The 14,273-nt window shown below is 50.6% G+C and overlaps 1 protein-coding gene across 4 annotated transcripts in view; it reads left to right on the forward strand.

Moving 5' to 3' along the window:
• The first annotated feature begins 3,630 nt into the window (after nucleotides 1-3,630).
• Nucleotides 3,631-14,273, forward strand: part of PLEKHA7 (pleckstrin homology domain containing A7) — a 211,626-nt gene continuing 200,983 nt past the window's right edge. For all 4 annotated transcript variants that reach the window (XM_057553588.1, XM_057553590.1, XM_057553591.1 and 1 more), the window contains exons 1-3: nucleotides 3,631-3,744; nucleotides 3,861-3,937; nucleotides 4,033-4,090. In XM_057553588.1, coding sequence (XP_057409571.1) covers nucleotides 3,659-3,744; nucleotides 3,861-3,937; nucleotides 4,033-4,090 — 221 coding nt within the window. In that variant the 5' untranslated portion in view covers nucleotides 3,631-3,658. The remainder of the gene's footprint in view (nucleotides 3,745-3,860; nucleotides 3,938-4,032; nucleotides 4,091-14,273) is intronic.

Here is a 14,273-nt window from a genome sequence, read left to right on the forward strand (position 1 = left end):
TTTTTACTAACTGCCCTTTTCAATGCATCCAAACTTGTATTTTTTTGCTCCAGTGGTGTGCTGGAACTTTACACCAAACCTGGACTTCCACAAAGACCCTCTTGTCTGCGGGTGATTTTCTAAGACAGGGTTTGCCACGGCTCCTAGACTGTGTCTGAGAGGGGCTGCAGTTGGTTCGTGGGCCCCTCAGGGTCCACAGCTGGGACCAAGGTTTGTATGTCTATTGCCTGAAATATGTGTGGGTGAGACTCCTCCTGGGTCCCTTGGCATATAGTGCTGGATCCCACAGCTCCCAAAGAAGCACTCTAGTCCATGGATGGATGCCATATTGTTGTTGTTGAAGGCAGGACACAAATTAAGGGTATCTTATTCAGCCATGATGCACCTATATATTAATAGCAGCATACCACATACACAGTTCTGCGTTTTGCATTTCACTTAATATCTCAGAGAGTATTCCATACCAGTACATAGAGATCTATCTCATTCTTTTTAACAGCTGCATAGCAACCCATTGTAGGAGTATGACATAATTTAACCCATTTTAAAAAATTGAGGTGTAATTGACATATAACATTATATTAGTTCCAGGCGTACAACATAATGATTCAATATTTGTATATATTGCAAAACATCACCACAATAAATCTAGTTAACATCTGTCACCATACAAATCCATTTTGGGGGGATAGACACTTAGGTTGTTTCTGGTCTTTTGTAACTATTGACTATGTTGCAGTGAATACTCTTGTACACATGTCTTTGTGCCCCTGTGTGAGCATTAACATAGGATAAATTTCTAGTAGAAGAATTGCTAGGTCACAAGATATATGCATTTAAATTATAATAGCTGTTGCCAAATTGCCTTCAATGAGACAACTATTTTATAGTCCCACCAACAATGAACAAGAATGTCTTTCTTTACAAAGTGATTTTTGCCAATCTGATACTAAAAAATCTTACCTTAATTTTAATCTGCATTCCTCCTATTATGAGGGGGTTGAATATTCTTTCATTTGTTTAAATGTGTCACTTTTCTGGGCTTCCCTGGTGGTGCATTCGTTGAGAATCCGCCTGCCAATACAGGGGACACGAGTTCCATCCCTGGTCCGGGAAGATCCCACATGCTGCGGAGCAACTAAGCCCGTGTGCCACAACTACTGAGCCTGTGCTCCAGAGCCTGCGAGCCACAACTACTGAACCTGCATGCTGCAACTACTGGAGCCCATGCACCTAGAGCCCATGCTCCGCAACAAGAGGAGCCACCACAGTAAGAAGCCCACTCGCCACAACTAGAGAAAGCCCGCTTGCAGCAACGAAGACCCAATGCAGCCAAAAATAAACAAATTTATAAAAAAAAAAGTATTACTTTTCTATGAACTATGTGTTCATGTCCTTTGCCCACTTAATGCATTCTTTTTTTTTTTTTTTTTAAATATTTTTTTTAATACTTTATTTTATTTATTTATTTATTTATTTTTATGACTGTGTTGGGTCTCTTAGTTTTCGTGTGAGGGCTTTCTCTAGTTGCGGCAAGTGGGGGCCACTCTTCATCGCGGTGCGGGGGCCGCTCTTCATCGCGGTGCGCGGGCCTTTTCACTATCGCGGCCCCTCCCGTTGCGGGGCACAGGCTCCAGACGCGCAGGCTTAGTAGTTGTGGCTCACGGGCCCAGTTGCTCCGTGGCATGTGGGATCTTCCCAGACCAGGGCTCGAACCCGTGTCCCCTGCATTGGCAGGCAGATTCTCAGCCACTGCGCCACCAGGGAAGCCCCAATGCATTCTTTTAAATTAATGTTTAACAACAAAGACACTACTCTCCCCTTGTAATTTGCTCAAGAATCTCCTCAAAGGGAGGAGGCCCTCTCGGACTGGTGTTCAAGGTCCTCTCGGACAGGTGTTCAAGGTCCTCCACAATCACAGCTCCCTCTTTTTAACTCATATGGGCCTCCTTCCCAAACACCACTGTCTGTTCCTAAGGAAGGGACCTTTATGGTCTCCTCAACATCCCATACCCCTTCCACAATCCCATGTTTGCTCTCTCATCCCTCTCCTCTGGGATGCGTTCTTCCCAGTCAAATCTGACCAGTCCTTCAGGGTCCAGCCAAATTCCACCTGTCTGGGGCATATTCCTTCCTTCCTTCCTTTTCTTTCTTTCCTCTATTGTTGATTTACAATGTTGTGTTAGTTTTTGCTGTACGGGAAAGTGAATCAGATATACATATATCCACTCTTTTTTAGATACTTTTCCCAATATAGGTCATTACAGAGTATTGAGTAAAGTGCTATACAGTAGGTTCTTATTAGCGGGGCGCCTTTCTGCATCTAGCCTACAGTCTCACTTTCATGTGAGCTGCATCCCACCAGCTACCTCCTATGTCCCTCAAAGGCTGGACCTGACATCTCCCAGAGCCCAGCTTCCTCTCTGTCCATGCTTAGTGTGCAGGGATGTCAGGGTGGAGTGTTTTTCATGCACTCAAGCCGCATTTATTGACTATATATATGAGTCAGGCACTGTTCCAGGCACTGGGGATATGGCAGTGAGTGAGACAGAACAAGGCCCCTCCTCTCATCCAGCTGACATTTTACTGGTGTGTTTGTGTATGTGTGATAATGTACAACAAAAAGGCAATAAACAAACACACAAATAAGAATGTCAACTAAGTGCACAGAAGTAAAGGAATAGTGAGTGGAGGAGGGGAAGGGTCTCCTTTAGACAGTGAGGTCAGGGGAGGGATCCCCCAGGAGCTGAGATGAGACCAAAGACTGCGAAGGCTCCAGCCATGCAAAGAAGCTTCCAGAGTCCCCACTACAGACCCCCCCCCCCCCCCCCGCCTGGAGGGTCTGTTCTTCTAAAGATGGATGAGATGCAGCACAGCTCTCAGCACCTGTCTGTCACTTGACAAGAATTGAAGGCAGAGACCTGTTATTCCTTCCAACTTCAGGGCTATGTGTTGGTGTGTTGGGGGAGGACCTGCACCCTCCTGCTTCATACGCCAGCTGCAAACTTGGGGAAATGAAATCATGGCTGACCTGGGATTAACAGAGCACCTATACGTGCCCGGGTCCAGTTAAGTACTTTACACCACTGTTATTTCATTTAATCTACAGAACAATCCCATGTAGTATTTATTACTAACTTTATTTTACAGAGGAAGAAACCGAGGTTCGGAGGGAATATGGAAGTAACCTGTGGAGGTTTACATGGTTCAGAAAGAAGTACAGTTCCTGGAGAGAGTTGTGGCGTGGGGGTCCGGTGGGGTTTACCGGCGCATTCGGGGAGCACCCTGTCTCAGGAGTTGGCCCGCCGCGCCCCGAAGGCGGCCCCCGCCCTGCTCGAGTCTCGCGGCCTCAGGGGCCAAGGGGCGCGCGGCGGGCTGGGGGCGGGGAAGGCGCGGGGACAAAGGCCGCGGCTACCGCGCTGGGGCGGGCGGGTGCAGCGGCGAACTCCCGCGGCGGTGCCGGGACTCTGCCAGCCCGGGCCCTGGCCGCCGCACGCCCGCACCCCGTGGAGCCAGCGCCGCAATGGAGCGCCCGGGGGCGCAGTCCGGGCCCGCGCTGGCCGAGCCCGCCGGCACGCCGCCCGCACCGCCCCCTCCCCCGCCTCCGCCCCCTCCCTCCCTCCCCGCGGCGGCCGCGGCTACTCAGTGCGCGGCGAACATGGCGGCGGCGGCGGTCGGGCGGGACACTTTACCTGAGCACTGGTCCTACGGCGTGTGCCGGGACGGCCGCGTCTTCTTCATCAAGTGCGGCGCGGGAAAGCGGGGACGCGGGCTGGGGCGCGGGCCGGGCGGGGGAGCGGGGCCGGGCGAGCACCCCCAGAGCGGCGGCGGCTCTAACAGGTGCATCTCTCTCTCCGCAGCGACCAGCTCCGCTGCACGACCTGGCTACACCCGCGCACCGGGGAACCCGTCAACTCCGGCCACATGATCCGCTCAGGTGGGCGCCAGGCCGGCGGGGTGGGGCGCTCGGGGGAGGGGGGTCGTGCGCCTGGGTGGCCCAAGTTTGACCGGACTTTTCTCGCGTTTCCACAGACCTGCCCCGCGGCTGGGAGGAGGGCTTCACGGAGGAGGGCGCCAGTTACTTCATCGAGTAAGTGACGGGGGCGCCGCGCCTTCACCTGTGCCTCGGGGTCCGACCCGTTTCCCGCCGCGCCGCCGCCCCCCTTCCCCCCGCGCGGGTCCGGCGAGTTGGCGCGCACTGCGCCGCGGCCGCACTCATGTAGGCTATTTTGTGCCTGAGTTGTGCGGCGGGCTCTAGGGGGAGGCGAGGCGGGGGCCGCATCTCCGCAGGGGGGCCCGGGCCGGCGTCCGGTATCCCGCCCGATGCGGGCTCCGGGGCTTCAAACTGCGCCCGGGACGCGGCGATTGGGCTGGCTTGGGGCGCTGGTGTGAGGGGTCGGACACACCTCCGCGCTGGGCTCTCGGGCTGCGCGGAGTCTGGCGGGTGCCGGGCCCGGGATGGCCCGGGGTGGGGAGAGCGGAAGTCGGGGTTCTGACCCGGGTCCGGCAACTGGGGTTGGGGAGGAGAGGGGGGTGGGGAAAGAGACGAAGGGCATCTCGTCTGGGGGTCTTTCTCTTCGGCCACGTTGTCCGGGTTGGTGGTGGAAGGTCGGCACCGCAGCCCCGCTTGTCCAAAGCGCGGGCCTGCGGGGGAGCGGCGGGGCTGGGGAGGGGAACCGGTCAGCCAATAGCATTCCTCGACCACTCGGTGTCTTCAGCTGGCGCTTTACCGGGACTATCACTTCTGCCTCTGCTAGTCAATCAGTGGCTTTTCCGCCGAAGCTCGGGAGCCTTGCCCCAGCCGTCAGGTACCCTAGACCGAGGTCTGTAGAAATGAAATCGAGGGGCGGTGAGTTAAGGCGCCGTTCTGACGCTAACACTAGTGTAGTCTTTAATTTCCCACTCTGGGCGTGTACCTGGGTTGCAGCGTTTCTCTGCAACCCTCTGCCTGCTCGCAGGTGAGCTCCATGAGGTCACAAACTGCTTTTGATCCTTTGCCCCAGTGCCTGGCACAGAGTAGGCACTCGGTAAATGTTTGTTCACTGAATGAATAAACTAGGCAAAGGATAGAGGTTGGTGTATTTTGGGGGACTCTGAGTCAGAATTCCTTTCTTCACCAACTAAAACACTGCTAGTCAGTAGTGGAGCAGCATATTCGAAGCTCGGATGGTCCCAGAACATCCCAGAGCCTCCCTCCCGGTTTGGGCTCTGACAGATGGTTGAAATCCTGATGGATGAGATTTATAGAAATGAGCACTAGCCCTGTGACTGTGGTTCTGCTCTCCTACCTCACATTTGTATTTGAGAGAGAAGTTGGGGAGCTGGCTGGGACCTCAAACCTCTTGGTCAGTGGGCCTCTCTGGCTCATAACTGCATCCATTGATGTTATTAGATTTCTCCTGTGTACCACACATTGTTGTAAGCATTGGGACTACAGAAGTGAAGAGGCAGACACTCACTGGTCGGCTGCTCAGGGAGCTTGCAATTGAGTGGGGGAGGGGAGGAAACAGAAAAATGAAAAAAACAAACAAGAATAATGTCAGATAGTGGTAACTACTATGCAGAAAATTAAAATAAGGTGATGTGATAAGTAACTGGGTAGTTTGGTTGGATTGGGAGGTTAGTGTTGGTGTTTCTGAATAGGTGACATTTAAGGTAAAATTTGAATGACGAGAAAGAGCCATCCTTCTGTGGATGAGGTGGCAGAGCATTTCCGGAAGAGAGAAACTGCCAGTGGAAGGGCTTTAAGGCACGAAGGAGCTTCGAGTTCAAGGAGCAGAAAGGCCGGTGTGTCTGGAATGTGGTAACAAGGGAGAAGGTGGCAGGAGAAGAGGTTACAGACAGGAGAGAGCTGAATGGTACACAGCTTTGTGAGCCAGGGTAAGGAGTGACACGAATGATTTACTTTTTTTTTTTTTAATTTATTTATTTATTATTTATTTATTATATTTAGCTGTGTTGGGTCTTCGTTTCTGTGCGAGGGCTTTCTCTAGTTGCGGCGAGCGGGGGCCACTCTTCATCGCGGTGCATGGGCCTCTCACTGTCGCGGCCTCTCTTATTGCGGAGCACAAGCTCCAGACGCGCAGGCTCAGTAGTTGTGGCTCACGGGCTTAGTTGCTCCGCGGCATGTGGGATCTTCCCAGACCAGGGCTCGAACCTGTGTCCCCTGCGTTGGCAGGCAGATTCTCAACCACTGCGCCACCAGGGAAGCCCTGATTTACTTTTTAATTTTTTTTTTTGGCGGCTTGCAAGATCTCAGTTCCCCGACCAGGGATCGAACCTGGGCCCCGGCAGTAAAAGCTCTGAGTCCTAACCACTGGACCGGCAGGGAATTACCTGATTTACATTTTCAGAATGGTCTCTCTGCCTGTTCTAGAGTGGGCTGTAGGTGGGCAACTGTAGGGATAGTAGTAGGAGGCTATTGCTGTCATCCAGGCAAGCATCATTGATGGCCTGACTGAGGGTGGTAGGTAGCATCGGAGCTGGAGAGAAGTGGTCAGATTCAGGCTTGGTGACTGGGTTGCAGTCTGCGAGAGAAGGAAAAGGGTCAGAGATGACTCCCAGGGGCTAGAGCACCTGAGTGGATGGTGCTCATATCACTGAGACGGGAAGGTCGGGAGGAGCAGGTTTGGGGTGGGGGAGAGCATGAGATATCGTTGTGCTATGTTACATTGAGATGTGAATATATCAATTAGTCAGATGTGTGAATCTGAGCCCAGGAGAGAGAGAGGACTGGAGATATACATTTGGGTATTATAGGTGTTATTCAAGGCCACAGGATTAGATGAAATCACCTAGGAAAAGAGTGTAGACAGGAAAGATGACCTAAGCCTTGGGACAGAGCAGCATTTGGAGATTGGCAAAGGAGAAGGACTGAGAAGGTAGGAGAAAACCCAGGAGAATGAAGGCTCCCAGAAGCCTGAAGGATAAATCCTGAGTGGAACAGGTGGAAGAGAACACATGGGGTAAGGAAATGGAGTCAGTAAGTATAGGTGAATCTTTCAGGTGGTTTTGTTACAGAGTGGAGTTGAGGAACTAGCTGAGAACTGGAGAGGCTGTACATTTGGAGGGGGGTGGTTTTTTTTAGAGGGAGATTGTAGAGCGTGTTTTGTTTGGATGGGAATGATCCAGAAGAGGTGGAGAAATAGATGATGCAGGAAAGAGATGGGACAATTACTGGAGCAGTGTTTCAGAGAAGGTAGGAGGGAAAGCATCCAGGGCTTAAGTCTCACTGGTCTCAGATGGGAACAGGGCATTTCATCCGTTTGTGGAAAGGAAGGGCTGAGTGCCAGAGCTGATGTAAGGAGGTTGATAAGGTTGGTGAGGGGAGAGGTGGGTGTTCCTGTCTGATAGTTTTGGTCTTTTTCATGAGGTACTAGGCAAAGTCTTGGGCTGGGGGACTTGAGGGGTGTGTAGGACTCTATAGGCCATAGTCACAGCCTCCCAACCTTCCTGTCTTTTGCTGACTCTTCTGTGGTAACTGTGTGTCAAGTCCCTGGTGATCATCTTACAGCCAGCTCTGGCTCCCTACCCCCCAGGGCCTAGGCTGTGTCCTCCCAGGCCTAGGGGAAAGCAGGATGTGACAGTGTCCCCACGCTCAAAGGTGAACCATGTGGGGAAGCTCAGACCCTGTGGCAGCTGATTATATTTCCTACCTCCCGTGACAATTTCTTGAGAGACTTAAGGGTTTGGGAGTAATTGTTCTCCTTTTCCCCACATAAAAAATGTTTTGCTTCACTCTGCTTTCTTAGATTCGCTACGAGCATTTCTGAGTGTTCAATTTTTTTTTTTTTTTTTTTTGGTCCTCCTCTAATAGGGCTCAGTTAGAGGGACAAAGCATTGGCACAGCTGCTTTTATTTTCCCCATTGGATCCTCGGACCAGAGAGTTGTGTGAGGTTTTCAGGATGCATCAGTTGCTCCTGATATTTAGCAGGTGTTTGAATACTTTACAGAGAAAAATTTCTTGAAGCAGAAAACCTTGAGCTAAGGCAGGTGGATTTTAGTTTTGATTTCTGCACTTTTGGTTCATTTTTGGATTAACTTGGGACAAAACGTGGTTCTCCCAATTCTAGACTAGGTGATGCTGATATCTCCTAAGAAGACTTCTTGTACTCTAAAACTTATTTGCTTTCCCATGAGTCTCTTAGCCAGGTAACAAGTTGTGATAATAGTGTCATTAACAGCAACAGCAATACTAGTAGGAGTGATTATGTAATAGCTTCATCTGGGTCCTTGAAGAATGCCAGGAACTGTTTTATAGCTATTATCTGACTTAATTCTCACAACAACTTGATGAGGTAGGAACTGTTACTAGTCCCATTTTACCGATGTGGAATCTTGTATAATTCTGGGCATTTGGGCAGCAAAGGGCAGTTGGCTTTCTCCAGTACCTTTTCTTATTTGATCCTTCTAACAGTCCCTAGAAGCAGCAGGTCGGGAATTATCCCATTTTTCAGATGATGGAACTCAGGTTCACGAAGGTTCAGTGATTTGGCCGAAGTGTTAGAGCTGGGACTAGACTGTAGGTCTTCATGGTCACCATGGTGGTGGTGGCTTCTACCCCAGATCAGAGGTGAGAGCCAGCGTTGACACTTGAAGGAGCTTTGTGTGCCACGTGCCACTGCTCTGAGTCAAGCTGCCCAGGGCTCACGTGGCCACACCTCTTCTTTGTTTTGCTGGGGATTGAAGTGCCTTGGAAGGGCAGCAGCCCTGGTGTCCTGTGCTGTCTGGTGGTGGTGCATGTCTCTGATTAGTAAGAAGTGGAAGACGTTAATTTTTTTTTTGCACCGCGTGGCTATCAGGAACTTAGTTTCCTGACCAGGGATCAAACCTGTGCCCCCTGCAGTTGGAAGCATGGAGTCCTAACCACTGGACATCCAGGGAATTCCCCATTATTACTTAGTAAAAACAGTTTGGCAGACACAGCCTTTTCAAACATGAAACCCATGAGGGAAAAGTTCTAGAAGAGGCCTTGGGAGCTAGAGTGTTACAGTGGGCTGGGCTTTAGGGTTTCATGAAACCCTGTGGGTTGGGTTCTCCCTACAGCAGGCTTTGAATAGATCTAGTCGACAAGGAGGATGAATGGCAGAGAGGAGGGGTCTTGCCTCCTCTGAGACTTTGGTGCCCAGCCCAGCACTGGGCACTGAGTAGGCATTTGGTATTTATTGAAATAGATCAGGGGAATAGGGGAAACTGGGCAAGGTGAAGGAAGCAAAGCGGCCAGGAACCACAGCTGTCAGGGCTGGTGCCTGGCCCTCAGGCTTCTTGGATGTAGTTGCTTGGTGTCAAGAACAGCACTCAAAGCGGGAACCTGGCCTCTTTTGTCTTCTTCACCTCATAACCTCATGCTCTGCATCTGGGGAACGGGACATCTGTTGGCCTTTGGACCAGGCCTTCCTCCCTCTCTGGTTGCCAGGCCTTGGTGTCTGCTGTAACTTGGCTCCAGGGTCCTGGTGGGAAACAGCTGATTGTACAAGGTCTCTTCTAACTTTAAGTCCCCCTTAGTTTTAGCTTTGGAGCCTTTAAGACCATGCTGTGTAGGTGCCATTCTCTTTGTGGGTACTGGAATAAGGCTTGGAGTAAGGCCAGTTTCCCCTCCCCAGCCCTTTGGATTGCAGCAGATCCTGGGGCAGGACTGGCAACCTGATTTGCAGGACCCTGTGCAAAATGAAAGTGCAGGGTCTCTTGTTCAAAAAAAAAAAAAAGTGCCATTAAAGGTATTAAATTAGGGCTTCCCTGGTGGCGCAGTGGTTAAGAATCCTTCTGCCAATGCAGGGGACACAGGTTCGAGCCCTGGTCTGGGAAGATACCACATGCCACGGAGCAACTAAGCCCGTGTGCCACAACTACTGAGCCTGTGCTCTAGAACCCGTGAGCCACAACTACTGAGCCTGCACGCCTAGAGCCCGTGCTCTGCAACAAGAGAAGCCACCGCAGTGAGAAGCCTGCTCGCCGCAACTAGAGAAAGCCCGCATGCAGCAATGAAGACCCAATGCAGCCAAAAATAAATAAAATAAATCAATTTAAAAAAAAAAGGTATTAAAGTATAAAGCGCTTTCCTTTCTTCTGCTGGCTTTCCCTCAACTTGTTATGGCATTTCTATTTGCTATTTAATGTCATTCTAAGTTTTAAAAAATTAGAAATTTAAAGTATTAGCATACATCTTATGGTTCATCTCTATACTGTGGAATATAAAGCTTTAAATGCAAACATCAGGGCATCGACCTCATAGGCTGAATCACCACCATCATGCCTCACTCCGAGACACCACAGGGTGAGGGTGCCAGTGCTCAGGCCCCCTGGACAGGAGTGAGGAACAGCAGTGCTGGGCAGGGCTTGGTGCTCCAGGGCGCTGGGAGTGGGCAGTCAAGAACCCACCTTATGGAGGCAGGGAGTGGAGACCAAGCGTGAACCAAAGCTTCAAGTCTCCTTCAGAAGGATTACTCCTCTGGAATAATGCTAAATATCTAGAGTGTGTGTGTTTTTTATTCTAAAAGCCCATCCTTCAGTCTGAAAGGGAGAGAAGAGGAGTTAGGGAGTGAAGGCTGAACCAGGGGCGACAGAATGTCCAGGTGGGGACCCCAGATGGCCATAGGTACCAGATGTAGAAGCCTGTGAATACTGGATGGCCCAGGAAGCTGCCCTCTTGAGGTTTAATTAAGCCATCATTCAAGGGATGGTCTTCCAGGGCACCCCAGGAAGAAATCTGTCCTGTCTGCCACATGTTCCTCCCCAGACAAATGTTGAACTTCATGGTAGTGAAATTTGTCTTGTAGCGTGCCAGCCTGCTATTTCGAGTATTTGTCATCTTTCTCATTGAGGTGTTGCTGGGAACAGCAGTCCCAGCAACTTTATTTCAAACCAGAAAGCAGCAGTTCCACAAAGAATTTCTGGGAAACTAGTAGCTTACATCTATTTAGAAGGGAAATTCTGAAACCTCTTGTTGTTGAAGGTTAAGAAAAGGTTCTCCCAGCTTGGCAAGCCTTGGCCTAATCCCACACTTTATATTTCATTTCCTGCTTGTTTTATCAAGGGTGAAAACTGGCTCATGGATTGAAATGTAGGTTCTGTGCAAAAGGAACAAGAGCAGTGTTGTGTAGAGAGCCGGAGGGAGGACTAAGAGCCGTGATTTGTGCCACGGTCTCAAAACCAACCTAGAAAAGATCTGGGAAAACCTCTTTAAGACAAATGGTGGCAATTTGCTTCTTAAGGCTCTTTTTTTCAGAGAAAGGACAGTGGGTGGGTGGTGAGGGTGTGACCCCTGATTTGCAGTGCAGTGCGTATGTGAAGACGGTGGGTGTAGGTATCATTCTCTTGATATTTATGGGAGTAAATTTTGGGCTTCATAAATTGAGGACTTTGGGAAAAGGAGCTTATTTAAGAAAGCACTGCATGATGGGAACTATTTGGTGATTTAGTGAGGTGCTTACTCTAGTTTTCTGTGTCTTCAGAAAAGAGCATGGGTTTGAGTCTTTTTTGCTCAGTGTAAGACAGCAGCATTTCAGCAGACTGGCAGGGTGTCTTAAGTAAATATTGGCAGAGAGAAAGGCATGGGGGAATATGGTTCTATTTGTCTGTTGTTTTTAAGTGGCTGTCAAAACATTTATTTCTCGATCTTCACAGCAACGAAGACCCAACGCAGCCAAAAATAAATAAATAAATTAAAAACAAAAATACCCACTGTATAACCTTGTCCAACAGCAGCTATGCTGTCCCAAGGCCATGGGTACCTTGTCCAGGCTGTCGGGACCTGGTGACCAAGATCCCTGAGTAATGAGGTATGAAAACGGCTCCTGGTTCGTCTCTTTCCTGGGCATTTAGAGGGCTGCACAGATGTCTGATCCTTAATCTGGGTGGCCACCTGGTTATCGGCTCTGACAGCTGAAGGACAGACATTGTCTGGTGCTGCCTGGGCCACAGATGTCAACAGTAATAATCTCCGTGGTGCTTGATTGTTGAAAAACACGTACGTTCTTTTTAGAAGCAGGTATTTTTATTATTTTCTTGTCCTCATTTTACAGATCAAGCAAGCATTTGAGGCAGGGGGTGGGAGAAGGGTTAAAAGATCTTTTCAAGGCCAGAACATCAGTGGAGGAGCTGCAACTTGAACCCGGGTCCTTTTGGCTACAAATTTGTGTACTGTTTCTATCATGGTGCGAGGTGTCTTCTGGCTCCCATCGCGCCTTTCCTTCTGTCCTGAATCCTCCCTTTACAGTCTGTTCCCCACAACTGGTCCTCTGTACCTTCCCTAATGACCCTGAGGCAGACGCCCCCTTGGGCCTCCCTCAGAAAGTCCCCCGCAGGATAGAAGAACGATGGGCAGGGTAGATGGTTCCCAGGCAGGGCAGTGGGTTGGGTCCCTGGTGCTCTGGGGGAGTAGATCCCCTGACCTTCCCCCAGATGTCAGCTGACCACAGCTTAGGGGCTGATGAGCCTCTTAAGCCTGCTTAGAGCCAGGCTTTCTCTTTCAAGGTTCTGCCAGGAGAGTGTTTCCAACGTCACAGTCAGTGTTCTCAGGGTTTTTCAGGGGCTTTTCCTGCCAAGGCAGAGCCCTCACCCTCTTGAGGTCTGACAGCGTGAGGTTAGCATGCATTCTCTTCCAGGGGTTGCTGGCTACCTCCTGTGCTTCTTTGGAACACTGCAGCACGGGGAGGGGTTGGGGGGAGGTGGGCAGTGTGCTCGGGGGATGAAGGGAGCAGAGATCCCATTCCAGCCCTGTGCCTGGGCCCAGGCTGCACAGCCTCTTGTGTTCTCTCCCCTTGGGTGAAGTGAGAGATGAGACTATCTCCGTCCCGGGAGGTGTGGAAGCAGAGCAGTATTGTAGGTTAAGGCAGGAACCTCTGCAATAATCCTGTCCTCTCCAAACCGAGTTTAGAGAGGATAGGTTCTGTGTGTGTCCACAGATAGCACCTTGCTGGAGGAGCATTTAACCACAGGCTGGATGGCTTTTGATCCAGGATGCATCTAGACTCTGATGAACATCTACTATATGCCCATCTCCCCACTGGGCGATGTGGAGAGGAATGGAGGTCACTGTCTCCGACCTCCAGCAGTGTCCAGTCCAAGAGAGGAGAGGGATACTGGTCAGTTTCAGTGTGGGTGACTGGGGCTGGCAGCCTGAGGAGGGCGCCCTAGGGAGCTTCAACCTGAGGAGGGCGCCCTAGGGAGCTTCAGCCTGAGGAGGGCGCCCTAGGGAGCTTCAGAGGGTGAGTGTGAGGAAGGCCAGGCAGCTGTGGAGCGGAGTGGTGGGCAGCCCGAGGCAGGAGAGGCCAGTGGAGGAAATGCAAAGGAGCTGGGGCTGAGGGTATGTGTGTGCCTGTCTGCGTCCTGAAGAGGCTGGCACCGAGTTGAGTAGTAGGAACTTGACCTGGGTACCGCACTTGACTAGTAGCAGGGCTTTAGGAGAGTGACGTAATCGGGGATTTTGCCTAGGGGTTCCCCAAATTCTACATGTGAGGGGTGGTGCTGCATGGGGGTTACAGAACACAGATTCTGGAGTCCGAGCGCCTGGGGTGAAATCTTGGCTCTGCTGCCAGCTTGGGCAGGTCACTTAAACCTCTCTGTGTCTTCAGCTGTTTCTTCATCTGTAAAATGGGGACCGTGACTGTACTGCCAACTTAGAACAGTGCCTGGCAAATCGTCCATGCTCTATAATAAATAGCATTAACTATTAACCATTGCCGCTCCCATAAAGGGAGCCTGGGAAATGTGGCCCAGTCAAAGGAGCTCGTTCTCTTGGGGGAAGTCTCCTGAGATCAGGCTAACAGGAGGCAGAATTGTGCTTTCTTGTTGAGACTTGTCTTTAAAAGGAAGCTGGGCACTGAATGGTTGTTGCTAAATGTCAAAGAAATGATTCCTCGAAGCCCTGTCTGGCTGTGTCCAACCTGAGAGAAAATGAGTATTTTTCTTGTACTTGTGTTGGACACATTTTCCAAATGGGCTGTTTTGGTTTCCTCCCCATCCATCCCCTGCTGCCACCATCACCACCAGGGAGAGGGTTCCCAGGTATTAGTATTAGTGTTTGCACTGCCTGGCAGGGCATCTGAGCTCTTTGTTTTGGAAGCAATAACCCTGGTATCTGTCTTAAAACACTTGATGAGGGAGCAGGGAGGGTAGACACGAAGTAGAAGCTGTGTTCTGTGCTGAGGCATAACTTCTAGGGGGTGGACTGGGAATCAGCATTATTACAAGCTCTGTGGGTGATTCTTATGGACCCTGAAAATGAAAACGTCAGCTTCCCGATCTGTGCAGTGATGGCTGCACTATTTTCCTC

Source organism: Balaenoptera acutorostrata, chromosome 9 (assembly GCF_949987535.1).
Source record: "Balaenoptera acutorostrata chromosome 9, mBalAcu1.1, whole genome shotgun sequence".
NCBI classification, from domain to species: Eukaryota; Metazoa; Chordata; class Mammalia; order Artiodactyla; family Balaenopteridae; genus Balaenoptera; species Balaenoptera acutorostrata.